We start from the raw sequence: 24554 nt of genomic DNA, 5'->3' as shown, positions 1-24554 counted from the left end.
GCAGCAGACTATATTAAAATGCACACATGCATGGATGTACACAGTTTGGTAAAGGCACAAAACAGTGAGATAAAGGGCTGACAAAGCAGCTTGATGATGACATTCACAGTGGCAGAACAGGAGGGAGAAGTATAGATGCTGTGTAAATTGGTGCTTTTCTGCCTCTCTCACTGTGGACTCCTTTTTGTTGTCTTAACTCTCGTCTCAAGAGGTAGCTTTTAGAATCTTGCCTCCTTGTTTCCATAGTGACACTTTCCCTCCTTTGTGTGTGTGTATTTCAGAGACACACAGAGAGGAGAAAGACAGGCGTAGGGAGGCAGAGAGGAGGGGGATGACAGCGAGATAACTTGGTTCACTTACATTTATTCACTACAAAAAGAGAAAAGGAAAGAAAATCCACATAGCCAGTTTTCTGCATCAGGGAAGCCTCCTCTGTTCGCTTTTCATTGGCCGTCAGCAGTAAGTTGTTTAACTTTTTGACTAATGGCTCTGCAACAGCTCACCAAAAATAAAACTGTTGTTACTTGCTGTGATACCAACAATAGTGCGTGCTAATTCTGTGTCTGTGTCTGAGTTCATTCCTCAGAATATTGTTTTTGGGAGAGTTTTTAATTAATTAAACACTGTGCTGATTGCAGGGGCCTGCAAGCGCATCTGAAAATATACCTCACACATTAAAAAATTCTGTTCAAGTTTAAAAATACACAGTTGAAAAAAACACAATTCTTAATGCACAAATATTGAATTGAAACCTATTTTTTTATTACGTACCTAGTGAAATAGTCCACAGTCTTTCTACGGTGTGAGGTTATTTTCTCACAGACTGGAGCACCTTTTAAAAAAGATATTTGTACTAGATATGGATTTTAATCAATTGTGGATCCTCATGTAACCCTCAAATATTTTTCCTTCATTTTCTACCCAATAGTATCATTCAGTCACATTATCCGTAAGTTATTGCACAGCTGTATCGATTGTAAACTCAGGAAGCAATAATGAAAAACATTCAGAATGACCTTCAATGGTACAACTATTAGCTAGATAAAATACAATCTAATCTAAATCTGTGGCGCACTGTGTGTAATGAATTATTAATTATGGATATTAAATGGCTGAATTTATCACTTTCACAACAACCTGGGTGGATTTAGGAGATTGATGGCAGGAAAACAGATGTGTGTGTGTGTGTGTGTGTGTGTGTATGTGCGTGTGCGCCCATGTGAGATGGTATATATAAGAGTTTAAATCTCCTCTTGTGGCCAAGAAGCAATGCGCACAGTGAAAAGACTTAGCCGAGGAGCAAATCCCTTCTCCCCATGCTCTCCAGCATATCAGGCAACTGCGTTCCACATCAGTGAATCAGTATCAGGAGCAAGGGCACTGGAGGCTCGGCTGAGACGCAGGGTTGACTACACATAAGGGGATTGTCCAAACTGAGACGTCTGCCATCTTGAGCTGTCATAACTCTTGTCTATAAACAAGGATACACCTGACAAACTTAATGAAATGACGGATGAGGTAAATGGAGCCTCTAAGAAAGGATGAACTTTTGTGTCCCTTCTTAATCGTTCACCATCCTGATAATACAGCACATTTAAAACAAGGCCTGAAAGAGCACCTGCAAACTTTTCAAGAACCCCAGGGTGTTCACACAATATTTCAACAGTTTTGAGTGCTTTGGCTGTTCTCTACAGTTTCTGAATGCCTAACAAAGACTAACATGGGAGCAAAACATGAGTGATCTGAGTGCAACAGCAGGGTGGTATTAAATAAATTGGAGCTATTCCCCATGAGTGGTTGAAGTGGTGGTTCTTGACATTTTTTCTGGTTTTGTAAGAGAGAGAACAGCCAAAAGAGCAGTAAGGAAAATGCAGAGCGGTGAAAAGAGACTATTCATGTCAGCGGTGCTGACTGATGCTTGAGTAGCTCTGAACCGCTCTCAGCAGCAGGTTGAAGTCGTCTTAAGCCCAGTATTGCTCAGCTGCTCCATCAGCCTGGAGTTATCTCCATAAAAAGCCGGTCTATCACCCTGACAGTGAGGCTGAGGCGGAGGCGTAGCACCCAATCCCTCACCATTTCAAATTACTGTAACCTACCTGCCAGACACTTCCCACAGTAGACAGAACTGAGGCCGTGTTACCTTGTAAGGATTTGTTTTCACCGAGATATAGAAGTTGCTCATCCATGTGATTTCAAATCTGTGTGTGCAAGCAAGAGTGTGTGTGACTCCAAGTGGGTGGCGCATGGCCATAGATGACTGTGTAGTCTTATCTTCACTTTTCTATTTTGTCTTGAATCAATCCCGAGTGTAACAATACCTATTTCTCTCTGTATAATTGGACTGGATGACAGGCACATCTGAAGTCAGCCGATGAAAGCCTCTCCTGACAATGGTGTCTGGCCTGTGACATGACTTGAATGAGGAAGAGATAACGCTGCAACATGCTGCCACACACACACACACACACACACACACACACACACACACACACACACACACACACACATATATATATATATATATATATATATATATATATATATATATATATATATATATATATATATATATATATATATATATATACTGTAGGTGCTGCAGACATAGATAAGCAAAAAGGCACAAAACCTACACACACACACATTTACTCACTCATTTGTCACACAAATCAGAACAGCTAGTGAGCACAAAGAAGAGGCAGAGGATATGAAATGACATAATTTGTATAATGACCTCAGACCTACCCTACAATAAATCTCATCTGTATAGTCAGAAATAAGTTGCAGATTGAATTTATTCCAGTGCATACCAAATATTTGCTATCAAATTCTGCATTCTGCTTGCTCTGCATAACGCTAGTGTGACAGACTGTAAGTTTGAATTGCTGCCATTGAAACAAATTATTATTCAGTTTCCCCTGTATTCTGGCTCACCTATTTATATCTGCGTGTGAGAGTGTGAATGTAATATCTGATGCAAATAAACCCACACACGAGCACACACAGATCACACACACACACACACACACAAACATGCCAACAGACTGTGAACAAAACACAGTGAATACATCTCAATAAAGCACTCAAGGAGGTATTTGTAAACCAGATTCCCAACTTGTGCCCCCAAAAGTACAAAATGGCTCTCTCTTAGTGTATTTGCTGTTCGCTTTGTCGCCACGGAAACCACCATTACCCAAACATTGCCACGCTGATGGACACTGACATTAAAAGTGTCTTCCCCTCTCTCCCTCTGTTAAGCCCCTCACTTCCATCTCTCTCCTCTGTCATCACTTACATCATGTGGTCAAGCAAGTAAACATCTCTGAGAAACTGTGCTGCTCTCACAGTCAGTGTTTTTTTGTTCTTAGCACTGGATCTTATAAAAGAAAATAAAGCTCAGGCTCAACAAGCCACAAGAAAAAGAAAATCTGAGTGTATTCAAGATTATTTCAGATAAATTAAAGCCACTGCTGGAACACTATGTGGTGCCTAAATCAATAATGTTACAAGGCCCAGAGTGAAATGTTTCTCTGAACAGAACATTGATTTATCTCCCCCAAGTTGGCTATATTCATGCTCTCTAATGACACCCTCTGTGTCACATCATATACTATGACAAAGGTCTGTGTACATAGATGTACGGAATAGGTAGAGGAGTGTATAATAGCGGCCATAAATCAATATGACACAATGTCCAAAAGTGATTGGTTTTCTTTTTGTCCTTTAAATCCCCTTCACAACCCGAACATGGCCTCGTGGAGTATGTATTTCTCTACCCAAAGTGTATAATACAACACAAATTCAAAACAATGATTTATTTAAGTGAGAAAGTTCTGCAGCCTGTGAGCAGAAAAACTGCAGACTGGGAAGATATTTGTGAATAAATAAGAGCAAAACATTAATCATGCACCAATTTAATCATATAAACAGAGAGCAAATTGATTTTTCAAGAATAATTTAGAGCTTTATCTTTTTAACAATAGCTTATTTATAGTAAACAGTGATACTGTGCTCTCTGTGTATGCAGCAGGTGGACACATTATCACGGGCACGTGTACAATTTAATGCAACCCAACACACCTGCAATAAATACTGACTGGTGATTTGCTATATTGTTCTAATCGCCAATAAATCCCATCAAAAGATCAAAAACAACAACAAACTGATCCAACTAACAATTATTTCTGTGTGGCCAAAGCCTGGAACTCTTATTATTTGCCACAGAGCTCCATTGTTGTCCAAAAACTCATCAGAGAACCACATCATAGCACTGAGTGACATGTTCCTTCATTACGTTGTACATGGGCACTGTAGTTTATTTTGAGTCAATCCCACATGCAGTACAGTGTCCTGCTGACATGAATACTATACTAGCATCAAATGTATTAATCCACCACTGAAAATAGTCCCCAACAAATGCACTATTTACTGCTGTTTGACTAATGTTCACTAAAATCTACAGCACCCAGCTGTTTCAGGAAATTATTAGGCTTTCTAAAAATGAAACTATATAAATCCAAAATTTTACATTAACAATGGATCAAATGGCATGCAGCGTGCATAGTGATGAACCCACAGAGAATTATTACTTAAATCTGCAGGTATAAGGAGCATTTTAACATCTTTGTTTTGGTTTTCGTCCTGTAACTTTACTGTTATGGTTCGTTGTTTCCAGTGATTAACCCATTTTATGTTACCTTCCCAGTACCAAAGGGAAGATAGACAAAGTTAGCAGCTAGATGGAGCGCAAAGCAGAGCAAAAAGGAGAAAAATATTGGACTTCATCAGGTTGACATAAACACGAAAGATTTGAGTGTTCAGCAGGAACCAATGGGCTTGGGGCTGAGAGCCACAGACAGGGTGGGGCAGTCAGAAAGTACCGAGAGACTGACTAACTCATTGTTGGTTTTGGTCTTTTCATGGGTTACAGTGACAATAAGCAAAATACTAAATAACACCAGCCTTATCTTTTAAGATATAATGCAATCCAATGCAACACCTCCACAAACTACAGTCTTCAAAATTACCAGAATTCTCTCAACACCTCTCTGACACAGAGAGATACACAAGATATTGTGTCCAGCTGAAATGAAATCAAGCCCTGCATTATGTATGTATGGTAGAGTTTGTGGGGATTTTTTAATGGGGGGAGCAGAGGGAATGGTTAAATGATTTCTCCCACAGCTTAGTGTATCCATCATGCCCTCCTGACACACTGGTCAGCAGCAGCAGGTGGTATGATGTGGCTGAAGTGTAAGTGGCTTTCAGAATACAGGATAGCCTGTCAGCCAGAGGCCCTTAGGGGAATAGCTTCACACCATGTCTGGTTGCAGAATGGCCTTTACACACTCCCGTCTCTTTCCGTCTCGTTCCCCGTGTGTGTGTGTGTGCGTGTGTGCGTCTGCGCGAGTGTGTTTAAAGTCGACATAGAAGCTCATCTCTCTTGTTTTGTATGTGCATGTTAAAGCGAGAGAGGGCGAAGGGGTTAGTGGGTGGGTGTAAATCTCTGTCCAGCAGCACGTTGGGATGGGTGTTTGGGGACTGGTTTGAGAGCTGGCTCACAGGAGCTCAGATTGATGAAGTGATGGTGATGGATGGAGGTAATAAAGGCCTGGATGTCCTGTCTGTTGCCAGTGATGAGGTTGGTATGAATCACCCGTCTGGGGCTGCTGAACATGACGCTGCTCAATCCCCAGGCTTTCCACCCTGCCACCTCACTCCGCCTCCTTACCTCCATCCCTTTATCTCTCTGCCTGTTGACTTACCATCATTATGAGGAGATTGCTGCCTGAATGGAACAAAGTGTGAACATTCAACAGCATGCCATTACTGTATCAATCTGTGCTGTTGCATACTTTGAAAGATATTATGAAGCTTGTTTATCCATCTTGAAACACAGCGCACACACAGTTCAAAGCGCTGCATGCTGTTCATTAATTTTGTGTCCAAACATCACTTGTTGAGTGATTGCGAGGCATGCGAGAAAAAAATCCAATCAACTCAGTAAGCCACTCCTCATGAATAGGGTCATTTGAATAAAGAAGGGCATCTGAAATTGCAGTGTTTGTGTCAACATAACAAGTTAATGATCTCAGATGATAATTGGTAGTTGGATGCTGGGGAGCTGTGTTGTGGCCCGTGAGGTTCAGTGGCAAGGACCTCCTGTGATAAAAGAAGCAGCATGAGGGCTTTCAAAGTGGTACGATGCTGTAGGCAACACAATTCATCACTGCTCCATGAATATTCATTCAGCTCTCTGTTTCCTCCAGAGCTGGTGAAAACACGTCTGTATTAAGTCTCTTCTATGTGTTGCGGTTTGAAGACACCTGAACCTTCTGGCCTCTCATTACCAGAATGCTGTCTTGCTGCCCCGCACTCAGCTGCCTGCCAGGGAGGGAAGCCATTCTTCATTAAAATAAAAAGGAAATTCTTTCGCACCGTGCACTGACAAGGCAGAGGTCAGACAGATGATTGTGAATTCACCCCTCTGCACACATTCACAGGGGTCAGAGCTGGTGATTGTGATTGAGCTTGCTCCATATAGTGTGCACAGGGCAAGCGGGCAGATGGATTTGCCAGCCTGGGATGTGTGGTTTCTGAGTGGAACCAGTCTGAGGCTTGTTGTTAGCAATTTAGGAACATTTGCTGTGTCTTTTCCTCCCCAGCCCTTCTCAATGACAGGAGCCCAGAGTGCCACGGATTGGTTTCTAGGGCATCTTTTCAGCGCTTTATCAGACCTGCAGGCTTCTCAGCTCTGTCCCCAGATTACAGTTTAGGGAGGGAGTGCTTGACTGACAGGCCTTGGCCTCTGCGGTCCCCGGGGGGAAGGGGAGGGGGATTTGTGATGGCTGCACTGACTCGTACTTCTTTTACAATTTTCTCCAGGCTGGTTTCAGACTGTCAGGCTGAGAGAAAGCTCTCTCTGCATAATTCATTAGATCTCCTCTCTTTTTCACTCTTGGCTGCTATGTGGCAGGCACCGTAGCCCCATTGTTTAAGAAGAAAGAGTTAAGAAGAAAGAGTAATGGAGCTTGTCACAATATGTTAACATAGTTTATTGTTCACAGCAACAGTTTGGAAACAACTTAACTTCCTTTCAGACAGGCTATTCTGCATCTCCAGTGTAGCATAATTATGGAAACAGAATATTCAAAAGGGCTATTAGGACAAAACAGCTAATAACACTTTTAATTTATAATTGGCTAACAGCATTAAAAGGATCCATTCATGATCATCACAACTGCAATGTCAATAAACAGCTTTGGCTATAAGACAGTAATCCAAAACAGGATACAGCTATACAGGTTACCTCTTCACCAAACATTGTTTTTGCAGCCAATTATCCCAGCATTGCCTGCACGACACATACACAGGCCTGTCCTTTTGAAGCTTGTATACTGTCTCTGGTCATGATCTAGCAGGCATTTGTTTCTTGGAAAATATCTAATCTTTGATGCTACATGACATTCCCGTTCACAGAATATGACTAAACAAGCACATCCTCCAACCACCAATCCTGCAAGTTGAAGCCAGAGGACAACTTCTGTCACTGTGGCAGTAAATAAGGGCTGGTAGGAAGGGGCTGTATACAAAACTGTGCCAATACAGAGTCATGTTGATCTCTAAAACTGCCAGCATGGATTATAATATGCCAAAAACGCCACAAATATGTTGACAATGCTGCTGTTTTTAGATATTTCTTCTCTTTGTTTGTATGATTTTGTATACACAGGGTAGAAAGTTTATATGCAGGCAGTTTCAGTTTGAGGTTACAATCACGATATTCAATGTACAGGTAAAATAAAAGGTAACACTTTATACATTTGTTAATTATTCAATTCGATAAAATTTTGTAATGAAGCTAATTTAGTTTACTTGCTTTTATGCAAGTAAAGTCTTCAATATCAGCATACTAATAACTAATAACTAATAAACACACAACTAAATATGTGAGTATTTTAAAAAGTCATCTGATGGAGGAGAAAAAAGGAAAGAGTAGCTCTCTGGCTCAAGTTAAAGTAGCAATGAGACCGATTTTTACAGCCCCAATTGATAATTCCAGCATTACCGGATGTTTTACTAACTTTCTGTGGTCTGTTAACTGTTTCACATCATTTTTCAGTACTTTTATCACCATCTTAATCTGCTACAAGTAAAGGTACCACCTTCCTTGAATTACTCTATTACGCTATTACAAGTAATTCCCAGAAAAGATTAATTTCATTGACCATTAGTCTTGCTTTGCTTGACAGAATGGTCATAATGTAACCACAGCCAGCAGTTGCACATTTCATTTTAGAGAGAAAAATAAAATAAAAAATTGGACAAAAAATAATGCCCCAGAGGAAGTTTGTATATTTGTCTACATGCAGAAAAAAAGAAGCAAGAATTTGCACATTAATATGAACAGAACTTCTTTCAAGTTTATAGCCTGATATTAGTATTCTGATGCTACTTTGCAAAACACTCTTGGCTTCTCATTCAAAGTTATGGATTAGCTGGCAGAATTAAACGTCTCTGGAGTTGTTTAATACTGAGCATCAGAAAATGAGGCTGAGAAGTTTTGCAAAATAAATTGAAACCATGGCAGTCACAGACAAGAACAGTCAGAATTAAAGAAATGGAAAAACTTAAAAATACAAAAGCAAAAATCTAAATGATCCTTGAATTGTTCTTTAATGCCCCTAACAAGCAGTGCTATGGTTGATTGTAGGTTAAAAAAACAGCATGTCCTGACATTCAATATGATTCTTGGCATGAGTTTTATTCCAAAGGGACAAAACCTTAAATGTTCTCACATGTACTATTTTCACATACTAAACCTGTGTTTGACCTGTGCAACTGTAGTAACACTACACATCACTTTTAAACCAAAGTAAACCAGATCTTGAATAAACTCATTGGTTTAACAAAGTTGTCAATATCACTTCATTCAAAATGGGAAATTCAAGTTAAATTCTACAGTCATGCTCAGGTCAATTGAGTAGAGTAGAATTTAGGGCTCAGAGGACCAGCTGTTGCAGCAAATATCTATAGTAACATTAAAATAATCCCCAAATAATCCTATAGTATACTCTTATCATTACAGACATACAGTATTTACCATTTCATACCAAGTTGGAGCAGTTTCAGACCTGTGTTAGTCCTGGTTCAAAAGCAGGGTCATGAAGCCAGGTCAGATAATGCATGTTGACCCATTCAGAACAACAGCAGATGCAGGTTTATGTCGGCTCACTGCATCAGACCGTACTCTTTTATGTCTGTTAGAGTTGTTTGTACATTGGCTTTTTAGCTGACTTAGCTAATATTGATCATGTTTGCACTTTATGGCTATTGGTGTTAACTAAAAATCTAATTGATAAATCCAGCTAATAAGGTGTAATATGCTACATTGAACTTGTGTCAACATAAACAGTTCATCATGTTGAACCTGTACTGTAAACACACATTATTCCAAAGAAAGACACAAGGTGCTTGGACAATAACATAAAGCAATGCTGCATATAATTACAGTTGCACAATGTCATAATACAAATATTCCCTTAATACCCAGGGTAATTTTTTGCAAAATCAGCTGCTAATGGGCTTTTATTTTGAATGTTCCATATTGTCTATATAACTCTACAGATCTAGACAGTTTCTGATTTATTATCTGCATTTAAAGACAGTTCTGAATGATCTGCCACCTGTAAACTCAGTTTTACTTTATTTTGTCTCATTGTCATTTGTGGTGCAACATTTCAGGACAAATATCACAATTTTTCTCCATCAGCTGCAAATATTTAAGAAACGGCTTTTGCATACAAACAAAGATTATTATGAAAATGATGCACTTAGCTAAAGTTACACTTCCATGAATGCATTTAACATACAGCATATCTGAATACAGCTGATTACTTTTTTATGGTGCAACATCTCTAGATCACTGTTGCTTTTAGGTGATCATTTTGTATAAAATGTTTAAATTGGTAATTAGTTTTATTTATTTGAATGGGTTTTGTCCTATTTGTTCTGCTGCAGCATGCCAAAACATTTATGACATATTGGTTAATTGGGTTTAATTTTCATGGAATTTAAGCTGTTACAAACTTAAATTATAGTAATTAAAGGATTTTAACACCTCAGTAATAAAGTACTTTTTATATTCCACAATGTGTTTCTTCTTCTTTTGTGAGACAGTAAGTGTGATTTATTTACTTTATTTGCTTATTATAATAAGCCTCAAAAAACTAACTTTTAATATGTCCACTGTTATCCCCGTGAAATTAAACTGTTACTTTTGAAAATTCACATGATTGATTTCCTTTAAACCCCAAAGATAATCAACTTGATAATGCATGAAATAATTTCTTCTTACCAAAAGTGACTGCCCATGCATTTTAAAACAATCTTTTTTTTTTCTCCCCTTTCTCTCTCAAATGAAAAACGTATTTAGTCCTGGTTTATTTTGGAAAAGGTAAAAGCTAAATCTAGGTTCACTCTTTTCTGGGAGTTTGGGTAGCTGGAGAACAGCCCCATCATACATTTTGTGGTCTTAGAGAATCAGAACTGCCAAAGTGAGTGAGCAGTGCCACCTGCTGGGGAACCATGATGTGATTGTCACTGTTTTAAAAGATAATTAGAAGCAAAAGACTTTCTTTAAGAAAGACGGACACAGCTAAGTTCCTCTTTACTTTGTTCTTTATTACACATTAAATAGGAGTGGTGAGATTCATGGCAAAAAATAGACTCATTTGAGATCAGATCACCACTCTACACTGCCCACAACAGGTGTGTTGTAAAGTGGTCATTCATTCACTTCCCTAGACCTGGACCCAGTCACACTCTCTAGTCACATACACAGAGCGGAGTGAAACTCCATTTAAGCAACATTCATTTAGACACACCAACGAAATGAAGCACAATTTACAAAATATGCACCTTTCAGTATCACAACTATACAAAGGTTGTTAAAATATGATCCAGGTATAAATGATACATATCACAAATCAGCTGTTGGCACGCAATAAAAAGGAAGAGGAACATTTTAAACATTTCAGTAAAACTACTTTTGAAACAGTATTGTTAACAAGAGGGTTCTATAATTAAAATTGCATTAACAGTTTTGTCTACTTCATGAAAAAAAAGGTCGTCATAATAAACTGGGTCAAAATTCATTAATCCTGAAAGCAAAATGTATCATGTCTGGATTTTCTGTGTCAATAATGTTGCTCCCCTAGAACAGCATTTTGTGTATTTCTTGAGCACGCACAGGACAAAGTAAATGTTGTCTCGGCTCTTTCTACCATCTAAATGTAGCACCTAATGCAAACATAAAAAGGCAAATAAAAATCCCCAGTGGAACGGCTTGTAAATACGATGGAAAAAAGGTGAAATATGGGTTGACCTGGGAAAGAAACTAGGACTTTTTAAAAATAAATTCAGACAATTGTCTCTAAAAAACAAAAAAACAAAACAATTTTATGGCAATTACTGCCTCATTTACAAGCATCAGTTCCAGTTACGTCACTACGATAAACTAACTTTGTGAGAGAAAATGACAAATTATTTTGCTGGACAATAATTTCTGTTGAAAGGCAAGCCCACCAAACAATTTCAACACTTTAGGAAATTAATCCAAAAACTCTTTCAAAAGCTCCATAAAAGGAAGAATCTGAAAATCCATTTGGACAACATTTTGAACAACCTCTGTGACACCACACCAAGAGAAATATTCCTGAAATCTGCTTAAAAGCTGCATTCTGCTTTCTAACCAGTCACAAGAGAACAGAGTCAACAGTTTAGGAAAAATGTGCAAGGCATGACACCCCTATGGCCAGCTACTAGAGAGTCACAAATCCTCAAATTTAAAACCCAACCTAACAAACATTGAATAAGGAGCTGATAAAGGGTCCTCATACTGTTTAAATATGAACGACAGGAGAGTTCTTTAATTGTTTTGTAACAAATAGCAATGAAATGATTAGTCAGGATGAATTAAAAACAATCCTGCAGTCAAGCCTTGCAGTAAAGAAAAGCAGGAAACCAGTAAGGTCAAAGAAGCTGATCGACATTAGATTTTGATGAGGCATGAATCCCTGTAACATAAAATGACTCTGGCCGACACAAAACCTGGCTGCTATCCCATTTACTTATCACAAAACTGGTAATAATCTGGATCTTTGAATTTGTAATTAATCTATTTTCTCACAGCAAGTACTGATTCCTTTATTTAAACCTGAAAAACTAGACTGTTTGATGTCCGCTTGGGTCAGAGTTCCTCGCTGCTGGTTCTGCTAAATGTATCAACCAGAGGCAGTTTTTAAATACGCATGTCATCTAGGACACAATGCATGCAAAAAGAAACAACAAAAAAAGCAAACTTCTCATGTAGGCAAGAAATCACTCCCCACACAGTACAAAGCAGTGACATATTGCAAATTAATTAAAATCTAATTGGGGTGTTAAAACATTCAGAGAAGAGAAGGACTTTGCATGCATACTTATATCAGTGACATAACTAAGTCATATCTAGAGGTCATTAGAGATGGGGACATTACACAGTGGCTGGGACATTTGGATCTCATCTGGCTGAATGTTGGTCCTTTCTTCAAAACGGTTTTGTCTACGAGAATCAAAATGAAAATTCATTCTTTGGCATCCCATACTTAAAAGGGCATTAAGAATGTTTGCAGGTCATGACCTTTTAAGCAAACGGGTGGGGGGAAACTTTAAAAGTTGTTAATGAATAATTTGTCAAACATGAGTTGTGATGTATTTAGTTCACAGCTCTGCAGTTATATAAAATTATCCAAATCAACATCATCCTATAAAATCAAACAGGCTGTTGGACCAACACATGTGGGCAACTGGCACTAAATTGAAAATAAAGCTTATTGGTGTCCAGGTAGCAAATAACAGAAAGGCAGAAAAATCAGGTCAGGTTTAGTATTCAGTATGGTGGGTATTGAGAAAGAGGCTAATAATTTAGTGTAATGTACAAAATGTATTACTTTAACTGTTCAACATAGTTCTTTTTTTTTGTCTGTCTTGAAAAGGGGTGATTATTCACATAAGTGTACACTTTGTCTTGGACTTCTTTTTCTTCTTTTTGCCCTCCTTGCTCATCTTCTCCTTATGCTTCCGGATTTCTCGCACTAACGTGTAAAAGGCATCATCAACGCCCTGGAAAAAAATAATAAAAACAATGCATTATTAGAGTTACAGGTTATTATTTTCATACCAGAATACCAATAATCATCTACACAAAAATAAAAAACAAACAATTATACATCCTGACAACATTTAAAGGATTGACAATGTTCTTTGATTCTGAGGTGAAATTTTAAAGACTGCTGAATTTAAAGGGCAATCCACTCTAAAGAATAATTGGAACAGATTAAAATCCGATCTTTAATATCAAACTGATGTGTAGCCTTGACTTGCTCCACTGCCAAAGAAACAAAACTCAGTATTATCCCAAACATTTAATTTTATTATTTGATAATGATTAATAAATATTTATTATTTTTTCCAATTCAAAGCCAGAAATTAAACTTGAATCTCAAAGAATAATCTTGGATAATGTCAAAGTCCATTTTACATCAGTTTAAACTAAAGCTGTACAGTGTACATCAGCCTGACACACATTAGACGCTATCGGTCACCTTTAGTGACCCTCAGCTGTGGAACTCCCTGCCTGGAGATCTCAGGTAGGCAAACACAGTGTCCTCCTTTAAATCTCTTCTTAAGACTCACTTTTATCATATCATATCATTTCTTAATCTAAATGGTATTTGTTGCAATTATTTTATCATGTCTATATCTTAAGCTCTGGATCTTATTTTTTTATTATGTTTTTATTGTAAAGCACCTTGTAACTTTTTTTATAAAAAGGTAATATATAAATAAAGTTGTTGTTGTTATCATCATCAGGCAGATAAATTCATCAGTCCAGTTCAGGCTATGTGAGACAGCTGAATAAAGTACAACTCAAACAGAACTGTAATGTCATGTATTTCAGTGTAAACGTCAGCAGTGACAACACAGACAGTAGCTGCAGTTAAATGAGACCATTTCTTTCCCTCTGAATGTAATCAATCCAATGTACAACTCCCACAACGTGTTTAAATGGCTGCTAAATAAAATGACAGAACAAGTTGACCTGTTTACATTTGCAATAGTCTATGCGCAGGCTGCCTACACAAGCAAACTGTTAAAAAAGAAAAGAAAAAAAGATGGACCTGCATCGAGTGCTTGGCACCAAAACTGGTTTACTGCTGTGGGTTTGTACTGAGGCAACAGTTTTAAAAAAAAAATATTCTACTAACAGAGTTACTGAGCAGAAGGCAAGCCTTCTGTTTACCTTCCTAAAACTAATAAACAAACAATTTGAGGATGGTTCCCCTGGGAAAGATGCAACACTCAGAAAAGTGGTATAAAACTCTCATAAGCAACAAATAAAAAGAGTGACAGGTCTTCCTCAGGTGAACAGCTTTGATTTAAGTCAAGAATTGTGTGATATCCCGAAAATCAAAAGCAATCTGAAACACATAAAAAGAGGTTTAAATCACCGTTTCAAACTGAATGATTTTTTTTTTTGAATGAGCCAATTTATTCTGACTGAAGTGTTTAAATGAGGCTTTTATATTCTTGCTGAGATCCTATTCTGATTATTACTGGATAAAAGGCTCCATGTGAATGCAGCTAGTGTCTGTTTATGCCACACTGAGGCAAGTACACGAGTACTAGAACTAGTTTGTATGGTGCAGTAAATGTGATGATGAATCTGCAAGGAGCAGCAGAGTAGAGAGCCTGAGGTCACTTCAGGTTGTGACAGAGACAGCAGGAAAGGAAAGAATAAAGACTAAGGGATTTGTGACTGCAAGAAAAACTCTCACCCACAAATACACACACAATTTTTGTTCACAATATTATCTGCCAGTTTCTTAGACCACGTCCTCCTTGGAAACATTTCAGCACATGATTTGGTGCCAGATTCACCATAATCTCCTTTGATTACAAATGTTGGCTCACCAGCCCATACCCCTTCCTTCATGTTGATTTCAGCAGATTAGGACGCTTTCACACTGGTAGTTTCGTCCGAGTCCAGGAACAATTCGCCTGGAGATTTGATAATATGAACGCTTTTTCTGAACAGGAGTGCAGATCAAGAATCCTTTGCCGAGTCAACCTGAAGGAGGTGGTCTGACTGGCTCTAGGCCAGCTGTAGAATGGCTTGTGTGCAGTCAGAACGTGTGTTCCCAAAGGAAGAACTATGAGTTTCAATGGTATTTTTATTTTATTTTTACCAACAAAAGAGTTTAGATAAAATAGCTCACTGGTGTATGAGCAGAAAATAACCCCGGATTGATGTCATGTCACTTTGTTCCCCCAGTAGAGTAGTAGAGTAGAGGGCTTGTTTTTGTTTTGTTTGTTTTTTACATTTTTTTCAGCCCATTCAGATGGTTGTGTTACTTTAAATACTTTACTCATGTGGCTCTGTCTGTACATCAGTTTCCATTTTTCTTGCACACCATCATCATTTCCTTGTAGAAATTAGGGTAAACGCCTGCACCTTGGTGAGGAAAAAATTACGCAAACGTACACCTGGATCGGAACAAAAGTAGACAAGTGTGAAAGCAGACCAGCGAGGTTAGCGGGAGGAGGGCAATCAAACTTTACTCAAGTAAACAAACCCAGTGTGAAAACAGCCTTAGATAATAATTAGCCATGATACACAAAGACACTGAAAAGGGAAGAAATCATCAGCTGTTTCAGCCTCCTGTTAGAGCTTCACCACAGCCCCAGTAAAACCAGCAGGTTAGCTTTGAGAACCCATGAAGCACCAGCTCTCTTTGCGTGTCTCCTCCTATTGCCTTCTCCACAATCCCCACACACATAAACAGACACACAGAGCTGGTGGGCTCGCGGCAGCATACACTTACCCCTTTCACATCACAACACACTTTTTAAGCTTGACACAGCGCGGAGTCTTTTCTTCCTTGCTGAGCTTATTGAGCCGGTACAGCCTGATCTCCCGTACCAGAGTGTAAAAGGCGTCTTCCACCCTCTGCAGTGTGAGACACAACGTCCCTCAATGTTGAGGAATACAGGAGGACATACTGTATGGGTGCATGTGTTACAGCTTACAGATACAAAGGAGCAAAGCAGACCAATGTTTTCAGGTGGGTCTAACAGCAATGTCTGACCAGCCTTATCTACATAAACTGATACTCCACCCAAAATCAATCTTGTGAATACCGAACACTCATCTCATGTAGGCTTGAAAAGATTTGTGGTTTCCTCTCTCTCAACGAAGAGGGGCTGTGGCTAGATTGAATTCCAATGGGGACGGTTTTCATGGAAGAAAAAAAAAAAAAAAAGCATCAAGCATCCTTAAAAGATTTCCCACTCAGTATTTTCCAAACAATCATAATTTTGCCCAAATGCAGCTAAATAATACAGTTTCTGTTCAACGCTTTTGCCTTCTTTGAAGCTCTGGCAGAAGCAGGGTATTTAGCAGTATTTTGGCAACACAATAATTGTTTGGAACATACTGACCACACACATGGACAATGAAGAGGTGGATTATGGTGCAGGAGTGGTTTGAGAATTTTGATACTTAATTTTCATCATGAAAGTGTCATCACTGGAATCCATTTAAACTGAACTAAAAAACAAGTTGTACACTTTAAAAAACAGCCACTATTTAAGCCTACAGTGGGTGAGTGACACTAAAAAGATGAGGGTGGAGTATCACTTTAACCGTCCAGCCTAATATAAAGGAGAAGTGCATGCATTAGGAGCATATTTTGATTGTGCATTATACTGTATGTGGGAGATTTTCAAGAGAAGTCGGATGACACCGAGATTTGGGAAACACTGGGTGGCTTTGAATGTAGACGACCGTTGCTGGTCCAACAGCAGCAGCACCGTGAGAATAGTGAATTATTGGTACGCTCAGGTAGGAAATAGGTGAACAGAGCTGTAAGAAATGAATCATTGTGTCATTAATTTCCCCGCACCGGAAGGAGCCGTGATTCACCCCAGGTCAGAGAGGCCAAGAAAGGGTGTGTTTAAAGATCACTGCGTCAGCCAGTCAGCCACCTAAGGCCATGCTTACAACACACACCATTTGATGCGACTGAGCCACGGCAAATCTTCCAACACCCAGTCACAGTAACCAGTAAGCAGAATCATTAATCCACACACCTGAGTATTTACCGAGAGTTTGTCCTTTCATGCAGACTCCTTGACACACATTTACTGATTTGCTGATTATTCATAATGCAGGATCCTTTGCAGATGGCCCTAATTATGATGTAATTTCATATATCCATGACAAAGTAGCATGCACTGATTACATTATCACCCATAAAAAAATAAATTCAATTAACCAAAGAGGATTTAACGATGCGCAGCACATTGCTCGAGACATTTCCAAGCAACGTTATTATAAAAAGGAGACCATTACAGCCACTGAATGTGACAAAATCAACAGCACCACATGACTCAAGACTTTAACTTTTCTTGTGATCCAAGTGTCAAGATTATTAAGCCTTAGCGAGGACACTTATCAAAATTTTTATGAGCTTAATCTCTCTGGAATAACAAAATTTGTTTTCAAGAGTGAAATTTGTAGGACTGCTGTGTCCATCAAGCCAATACCCCTAAGACCACATGCAACTTCTCATCATCCAACATGCTCTACAGACCTGCAGAGGAATACTCGAGCAGTTCAGTGACAGATTGAAAAGTTAAACTGTTTGAGTCTTGAGGGTGTGGCCATCTCTGGCTGGACTCTCACCTGTCTGGTTTTGGCTGAGGTCTCAATAAAGGGAATGCCGTAGCTGCGTGCTAAGTCCTGAGCCTGCTTGGTGTCCACTGTCCGGGACGGGAGGTCACACTTGTTCCCAACCAACACCATTGGGACGTCCTCAGAGTCCTTCACCCGCTTAATCTGTTCTCTGGACATTGACAGACCCAACAGAAAGTTCATTTTGATTTTAATCCAACTGAGGTAATACTGTGATGGCTACTTAATGTGAAATTAAAACACTTATCTGTTAAGAGTAACTAGAATAAGGTCATAAATCAGAGCAAGAATATGGTCATTATTGGCTTTTGCTCAATGCTGCAACCCATTAGGCCATTTATACATATGTGCATATTGCAACTACTTCTGTATGTCAAAAATCTTAATTTTTGTGTTTTACTACAAAATCCCATTATTTTTCAAAAAACATATTATATAATAAAGAATTTAAAACTTTGATGTTGTGACAGATTTAGGTGAAACTTGTTGATATATTGTAGGTCAGAGTTCTCATGTTTAAATAAATAATAAGAGTCACAATAAAAGTACATGGAGATGCAATGAAGGATGATACTTAATTATCACTCAACTCTACGTTACACTTTCCAAAATTGTGCATGTCAAAAAGCCACCTTCACACTAATCAAAAGGTCATAAGCCATAAACTCCATGGTGCAAGAAGTGAAGTGGCATGGGATGTAACAATCAAACCACTACATATAAATTCTTAATTAAATTGTGGTGACATGCAACAAAAGGTTCCCAGCGGGACTCAAACCAGAGATATTGCAATTACATGGTCAGCACCTTACACCCCGAAATGGTATCCCTTTTAACTATGATTAAAAACACTGCCTTAACACTGGGTCCAAAGACTGCAGACATTTAATCTCCTAGCTCACCTATAGTGGTGAATGTCCTCGAAGGACTTGGTGTTGTTGATGGCAAAGACACAGAGGAAGCCCTCCCCTGTCCTCATGTACTGATCCCTCATGGCGCTGTACTCCTCCTGACCTGCAGTGTCCAGGATGTCAAGCAGACACGTCTCTCCGTCAATCACTACCTGCTTTCTGTAGGAGTCCTGGAAGAGGAAGAGGTCAGAGAGCGATCAGAACTCTGGGATGAAGTGGGCTGAGGATCCAAATAGCAGCTTAATAAAAATAATGAGATGGTTGTGGATGGCACAATTAAAGAATTATTCATTTTCTTTATACTTAAGGTTATTATAAATGCATTTTAAACATCTACAGTATAACAGAGTGCAACAATTTTTAAGAATGTGCATGATTTTCTGAGATTCAACATATTTTTTAATAATCCTTAGTTCCATTAATGACTAGGTGATTAGAATAACAATTAATATCACAATAATCATAAGAAATGTAGATATTTATACATAACATAAGCAAAACATACATGTTCAAAAAAGGTATGTAGTATAATGAGCATTTTTTATTATTAATTCAAACAGAATTGTTTACATTGTTTCATCATTATATGATTGTATTGACATGATTTTGTTGAAAGGCGCCACAGGACTGCATTTAATTATTGCCCTATTCTAGCTGTAGCAGGGCACTTTTATAATGAGGTCCTAATTTCCACTGTGCCAAAGCAGTCCAGCTTTCCATCACACTGATGGTAACACCCACTCTGATCCAACACAAATAATTACTGTCTGCTCCAGTGAACAGCTATTGTTTCAGATGTTATCTTGTATTCAAATAATCTATAGTGGAGTTCCAACCTGCAACTGCACATCAATAATTGATTGAAATTATAGTGAAACGGTGTTCACTCAGCGTAGGTTGGCCCCCTGAGAAAGCAAGCAGGCAAACATGCGTGGAAAGTTATTAAAAACCTGTTTGGTGTCTTTTTAAGACTTAAACCAGAAGAACCTGCTGCAACTCCTTTTTAAGAGGAGTTTCTCCTTGTTCTGCCCCCCATACCAAAATACACACAAAACCATGGATACAGTCATGGACTTGAGTGCACACACACATTCACACATACATGCACACACACACAAACAAAGTTTCTTTACCTCAATGGTGGGGTCATATTCATCCACAAAGTGATTCTGGATGAGCTGAATAGTAAGTGCGCTCTTGCCAACGCCTCCAGCTCCCACCACTACCAGCTTATATTCTGTCATGATTCACCTGTAGGACCAAAAAAGGACATTATACTCCGAGATTTCCACAGACACAGACAGTCAATCGGCACAGCATCAATTCATCCGGGGCACCATCAAAGGCTTAAAAGGAAAAGTTTAGAAGTGTATTTCTCAGATTTTGTCAACTAGCTCCATTTGTTGCTCTTCATTTCTGTCTGACACGCTGTCTGCTCGCTGGGAAATCTGCGTCCTCAGAATAGGCCGACTGAGAAAATGTCAGTGTATCAACATCACTTCTAAGTGACTGCTACTGAATTCAGGAATAGTTGCCATATTAAATCATTATCAGCCCTGAAAATTAAATCAAATGTTGATGAACCCGTTTTTAAAAATTAATTAAATTAAAACTGTTTCTGTGAGACAAAAATAGCAGGCTTCATATCACAAACAATCAGTTATGAATACCCTGTATATGTAATTAAATGTCTTAATCCAGCAACACATTCAGTGGTATTTTCTGAGTAGCAGACACAGAACAGAAACTAACCCCAGGAAGAAATCTATGACATTACATTAAGGCTCCAAAACTGACAAGCAACTGGAAGGCTCTCTGCTGTCTGACTGCTTTGTGGAGCAGCACCCATCAATAGTGGCAGCTGGCCTTTACAGAAGTTACAGTACATACTGCTCACAGCTCTGCACGGCCTGCAGTCAGGGAGGAGTTCCACTGAATATCATTGGCTTTTCTAGACAAACAAAAAAACGAGAATGTGGTTTTATAGGTATTTGGCCAACAAAAGGTATACTTTTACTATGCATTAGTGTTGGTAACACTTTAAAATGCTCCATGAAATGATCAGCCACATGTTACGCCCAACTCAGTCTGTGATTTACACATATTACAGTGAGGCTGTTCTGTCCACTAGGAAACCGTCTTATCTTTACCTGAGCAGATAACACTACTGATAATGTCAGACCATTCCAGCAACACTTAAAGTTGTCTGTCACATGTCACAGGCCTGCCAAGCCTGTAAAAATACAGCTTATTAGTTAGTGAAAGTGCCTTTGAATGACTGATCGTAGTACATGTGCAGTTAGCTGTCAAGTCTATTCTGCAACAAACAAGGATGTAATGGAGGGATGCAGCTTATTGATGATTCAATAAAGAGTAAACTCAGTTTTCTAACCCTCATTTGTGTTGCGGTCGAGTTAAAACACCATGAAATATTCACAGAGTATGCTACAGTGTGTTGCATCAAACTGTGGTAAAGTTATGATCCTGTGGTATTTAAAAAGGAAAAATGATTTCCTGGAAATATGATTATGCCAGTCATAATCGTTGTTTGCCTTATGTTGATACCATCTGGATGGTATTGTGTATTCACCTTTTTATTTATTAAATCACTGACAACAGGAACAGGGTTATACCAATGCCAAACTACATTTTTCAAACAATACCACACCAAGAGATTCACCAACACGGTGAATTGAGAAATGGGCGACTGGTAAGCAGCCATATAAATATTAGGCTACTTTGGAACAGTTTGTCACCTATGTGAATTAGCCGAGGTTAAAACAGGCCTCACCACTTTTCAATGAAAGCCCCTGCGTTGTGTTTAAGCAGGCAACAACACCTAGAGCAGGCTTAAAAGTCGAAATTAATTTGATTTACATCCACTCCTCTGTGCCCGCAGGGTTGCCAGATTGGTTGTGTGAAAACCTCTGAGCACTGTGTTTAAATAACCAGGCTGCTGGGCTGTTAGCTAGCTTAGCACTGGAGCTCGCCCACAGCCTCAAAAGCAAGTTTACTAGCCCCTATGAGCTAACCTAACGTAATTTACAAAAGGAATTCATTAATGCAGTATTGTCTGCACCGTTTGCTCGGACAAACTCGGTACCATTCATTCAAAGAGTAAGGATGAAGATTTTGAAGCCGCCATTGACAGGCTAGCCCAAAGGTCTGCATTGCAGGGCCAGACGTTAGGTTAACAAATGGGCGTAGTTTGCACTAACAACGAAAATGAATATCTCCACTATAATAATATTGTTCAGTGGTTAACGTTACATAGCGGACACACTGACCTGTTTACGAACTTAGGGAGTGCGATGTTGCAACAAACCCTAAAGCGACACACGTATGAATTATCCGTTTGTTTTACCTTTTAGCGAGTGGAGTTCCGCGTCCGAAGTAGCGACCAAATAAGTCAAGCTGATAATCCTCTCGTTTCACACGATCTCTGCATTTCCTATTTCACACCAAAACGCCCGCATTTAAGTCGGTCTACCTCGTTTCAGAAGCAAACGGGAACATGCAAAAAAAAAGTGGGCAAATTAATCGATTGAACTTTCCATTTGATCCACCGTCCGGCCTAGCTGCTCAGGTTGGCCTCCGTAAAGCGAATATGGGCGGATACCGGGGCGCACTTTACCCAGAAAGCATAGCTGGGGATTTCAACCGGTTTGGGGCATGTCGCTCGCCTCTTGTGTCGCAGTGTGGGCAGTAATACCCTCTCTTTTGTCCTCTGTAAATACACTATTGGGGTTTTAGACGGGTTTAATTTATAACTGTAGATTTATATATGCCCTGATTACCTCTGTTAGTGATGTAAGTTGTCTATGTGCAAATGTTACTATATTTCTTTTATTACATGTCATTGGACGCCAGACAGAGTACTTCACGTTTACGCCTTACTGATCACAAACAATATTGTAACTATATAGGTCACATGGTGTCAGTTTCAGGACGTCTCCTTTCAGTACCGTGATCTCCTACTGCTGCCTGCTGCAGAGTCAACAAAGCCTAGGGGGCGACTCCACTATATATAGGCTCTAAATATAACTGAATTGTGCTGGAGGAACGTCATTCCCAGGCAAGGAAATGATTTGGCAATCCCTTGTCAGTTTTCCAAAGTGTTCACTAGGCTGCCTCCTGCGCACTCTATGTGCATACACACATGCAAGGCTCGTAACAAAACACCGACCCAAAACGAAGGCATACATTAATCTAACGTGTTAAACACCTGGTAGATACACAGTTATTTCACTACGAGTTCGAGGGAATGTCTCTTTTAAAATACACACTAACCCTACAATTAATATTAGACGGACACTGTCCATGATATCTAATCGCCTATAGCAATAATTCAGGAAAAACGAGAGGTATAAAAGAGCATGAAATACAAAAAAAAGACGATACACTATTTTCACTTCATATAACAGACACGCTAGATGTCACTAGTGGCTTCTTGTCTGGCAGTTCTCCAAGCTGTTTGTTAATTTCAAAAAAGAGGTGAAGGCCAATTTTACTTTCAGTGTTGTTTTAATTACTGTTAAAATTTGGAGAGGCCTACCATTTAGGCTATAATGAATTTATCAAAGACATTTAACCTGACAAGAACCTGTTGTGTGCAGAGATCAGTAATTATTGTACCATTTTTTAAGACTGAAATTTTTACGTTAGTATTCCCATTCTTTTGTGAGAAGTCATCGGCTTCTTTTATCTGCATCTGCACTGTGCATTTGCCCCACTGTGTTTAGTTATAGTTACAAGCAAAAGAAAAACAATAAATACATAAAATAGATTAGAGATTAAACTATCCAACAAGATGCAAAAGTACATCAAAGAGAATGTACCATAAATGTTTTTGCAGAAAAAGCATTAATAATTTCACATTCAGAATGGAAACATTCTTCACAAAGTCTTCACAGTCAGAGGGGTCACACTTGAACAAGAATGTATATCTACTACCATATTACATTAATCACGCTATATTTCTATTTATATCACTATGGATATACAATATAGTCCTTCTGTAGGTTTACCTGTAGATACAATGCATGTAAGAACTTGAATGCAAGCTGGAAATCTATGGATGAAGTACAAAATCTCTGTCTTAGAACAATAGTATTTGTATGAAATTACTAAAACCATATCAAACTGTCACATTTTTCATTTACAGATGCTAGAATATACATGAAAAATAATTGATTGAACAACAGTAGTTTTTTTTTACAGCAGACATTTTGATGTCATAGCAGTAAAATCACAGGTGTACCTGATGACAATAACTCACTGGAATAGCTTCCTAGGACACTAAAAAGTCATCAGTAACGTTAATAGTCACCTGTGCTTTTTTAAAACGCCTGCTGTGACAAAAGGTCAATAGTGGCATTGTTTAGAGCCATGACTGTTCCAGCTGACATTTTATTACAACAGGAAAGTCTGTTCTGTCACAAGAGGGCAGTAAATCTCCATTCGTACATGGTCCCTTTGCCAAAGGTTCATCCGCTGCTCCAGTTGAATGTGCTGTATGTTTAAATTCATCTTTTGCGAATAACTTGCATGTATTTGTGTGTTAGGTGAAGTGGAAATGTAATTGTTTTTACATTATCACCTGTGTAAATCCACTGTTTAGAGTGGGCAAAATAGTGACTGTTTTACATTCATTTCTTTCATAATGTGAAACAAAGAAAAAACGTGTTCTACCAGATTTTATATCACTAAACAATACATTCATTATGACAGACACTTTGTGCGTTCTTCATTTTACATGGAACTTATCCTACTTTGCCTTTATGATGTGAAATATATGACTGTGTTTCAACTGCATGGTATTTTTCGCCATTTTAATTTCAGATGTA

General features: G+C 38.7%; 1 protein-coding gene across 7 annotated transcripts; it reads right to left on the bottom strand.

Annotated features, from left to right (window-relative positions):
• Positions 1-10662: 10662 nt before the first annotated feature.
• Positions 10663-22693, bottom strand: kras (v-Ki-ras2 Kirsten rat sarcoma viral oncogene homolog). 7 transcript variants are annotated; one of them, XM_044193244.1, is made up of 7 exons: positions 22073-22419; positions 20599-20659; positions 19842-19959; positions 18700-18878; positions 17789-17948; positions 15927-16051; positions 13094-13164 (listed from the first exon to the last, which is right to left on the bottom strand). In XM_044193244.1, the coding sequence occupies exons 3-6, from the start codon at positions 19950-19952 to the stop codon at positions 15932-15934; spliced, it is 570 nt and encodes a 189-aa protein (XP_044049179.1). In that variant the 5' UTR covers positions 19953-19959; positions 20599-20659; positions 22073-22419; the 3' UTR covers positions 13094-13164; positions 15927-15931. The 7 variants fall into 7 exon arrangements, with proteins under 7 accessions (XP_044049185.1, XP_044049184.1, XP_044049179.1 ...); XM_044193250.1 differs by lacking the exon at positions 15927-16051 and having other exon boundaries at positions 10663-13164; positions 22073-22406; XM_044193246.1 differs by lacking the exons at positions 20599-20659; positions 22073-22419 and adding an exon at positions 22674-22693.
• Between the last annotated feature and the right edge of the window lie 1861 nt (positions 22694-24554).

This window comes from Siniperca chuatsi, linkage group LG4 (genome assembly GCF_020085105.1).
Source record: "Siniperca chuatsi isolate FFG_IHB_CAS linkage group LG4, ASM2008510v1, whole genome shotgun sequence".
NCBI lineage: Eukaryota > Metazoa > Chordata > Actinopteri > Centrarchiformes > Sinipercidae > Siniperca > Siniperca chuatsi.
The sequence above is the reverse complement of the archived record's forward strand: the minus strand, read 5'-3'. Positions and strand labels throughout refer to the sequence as shown.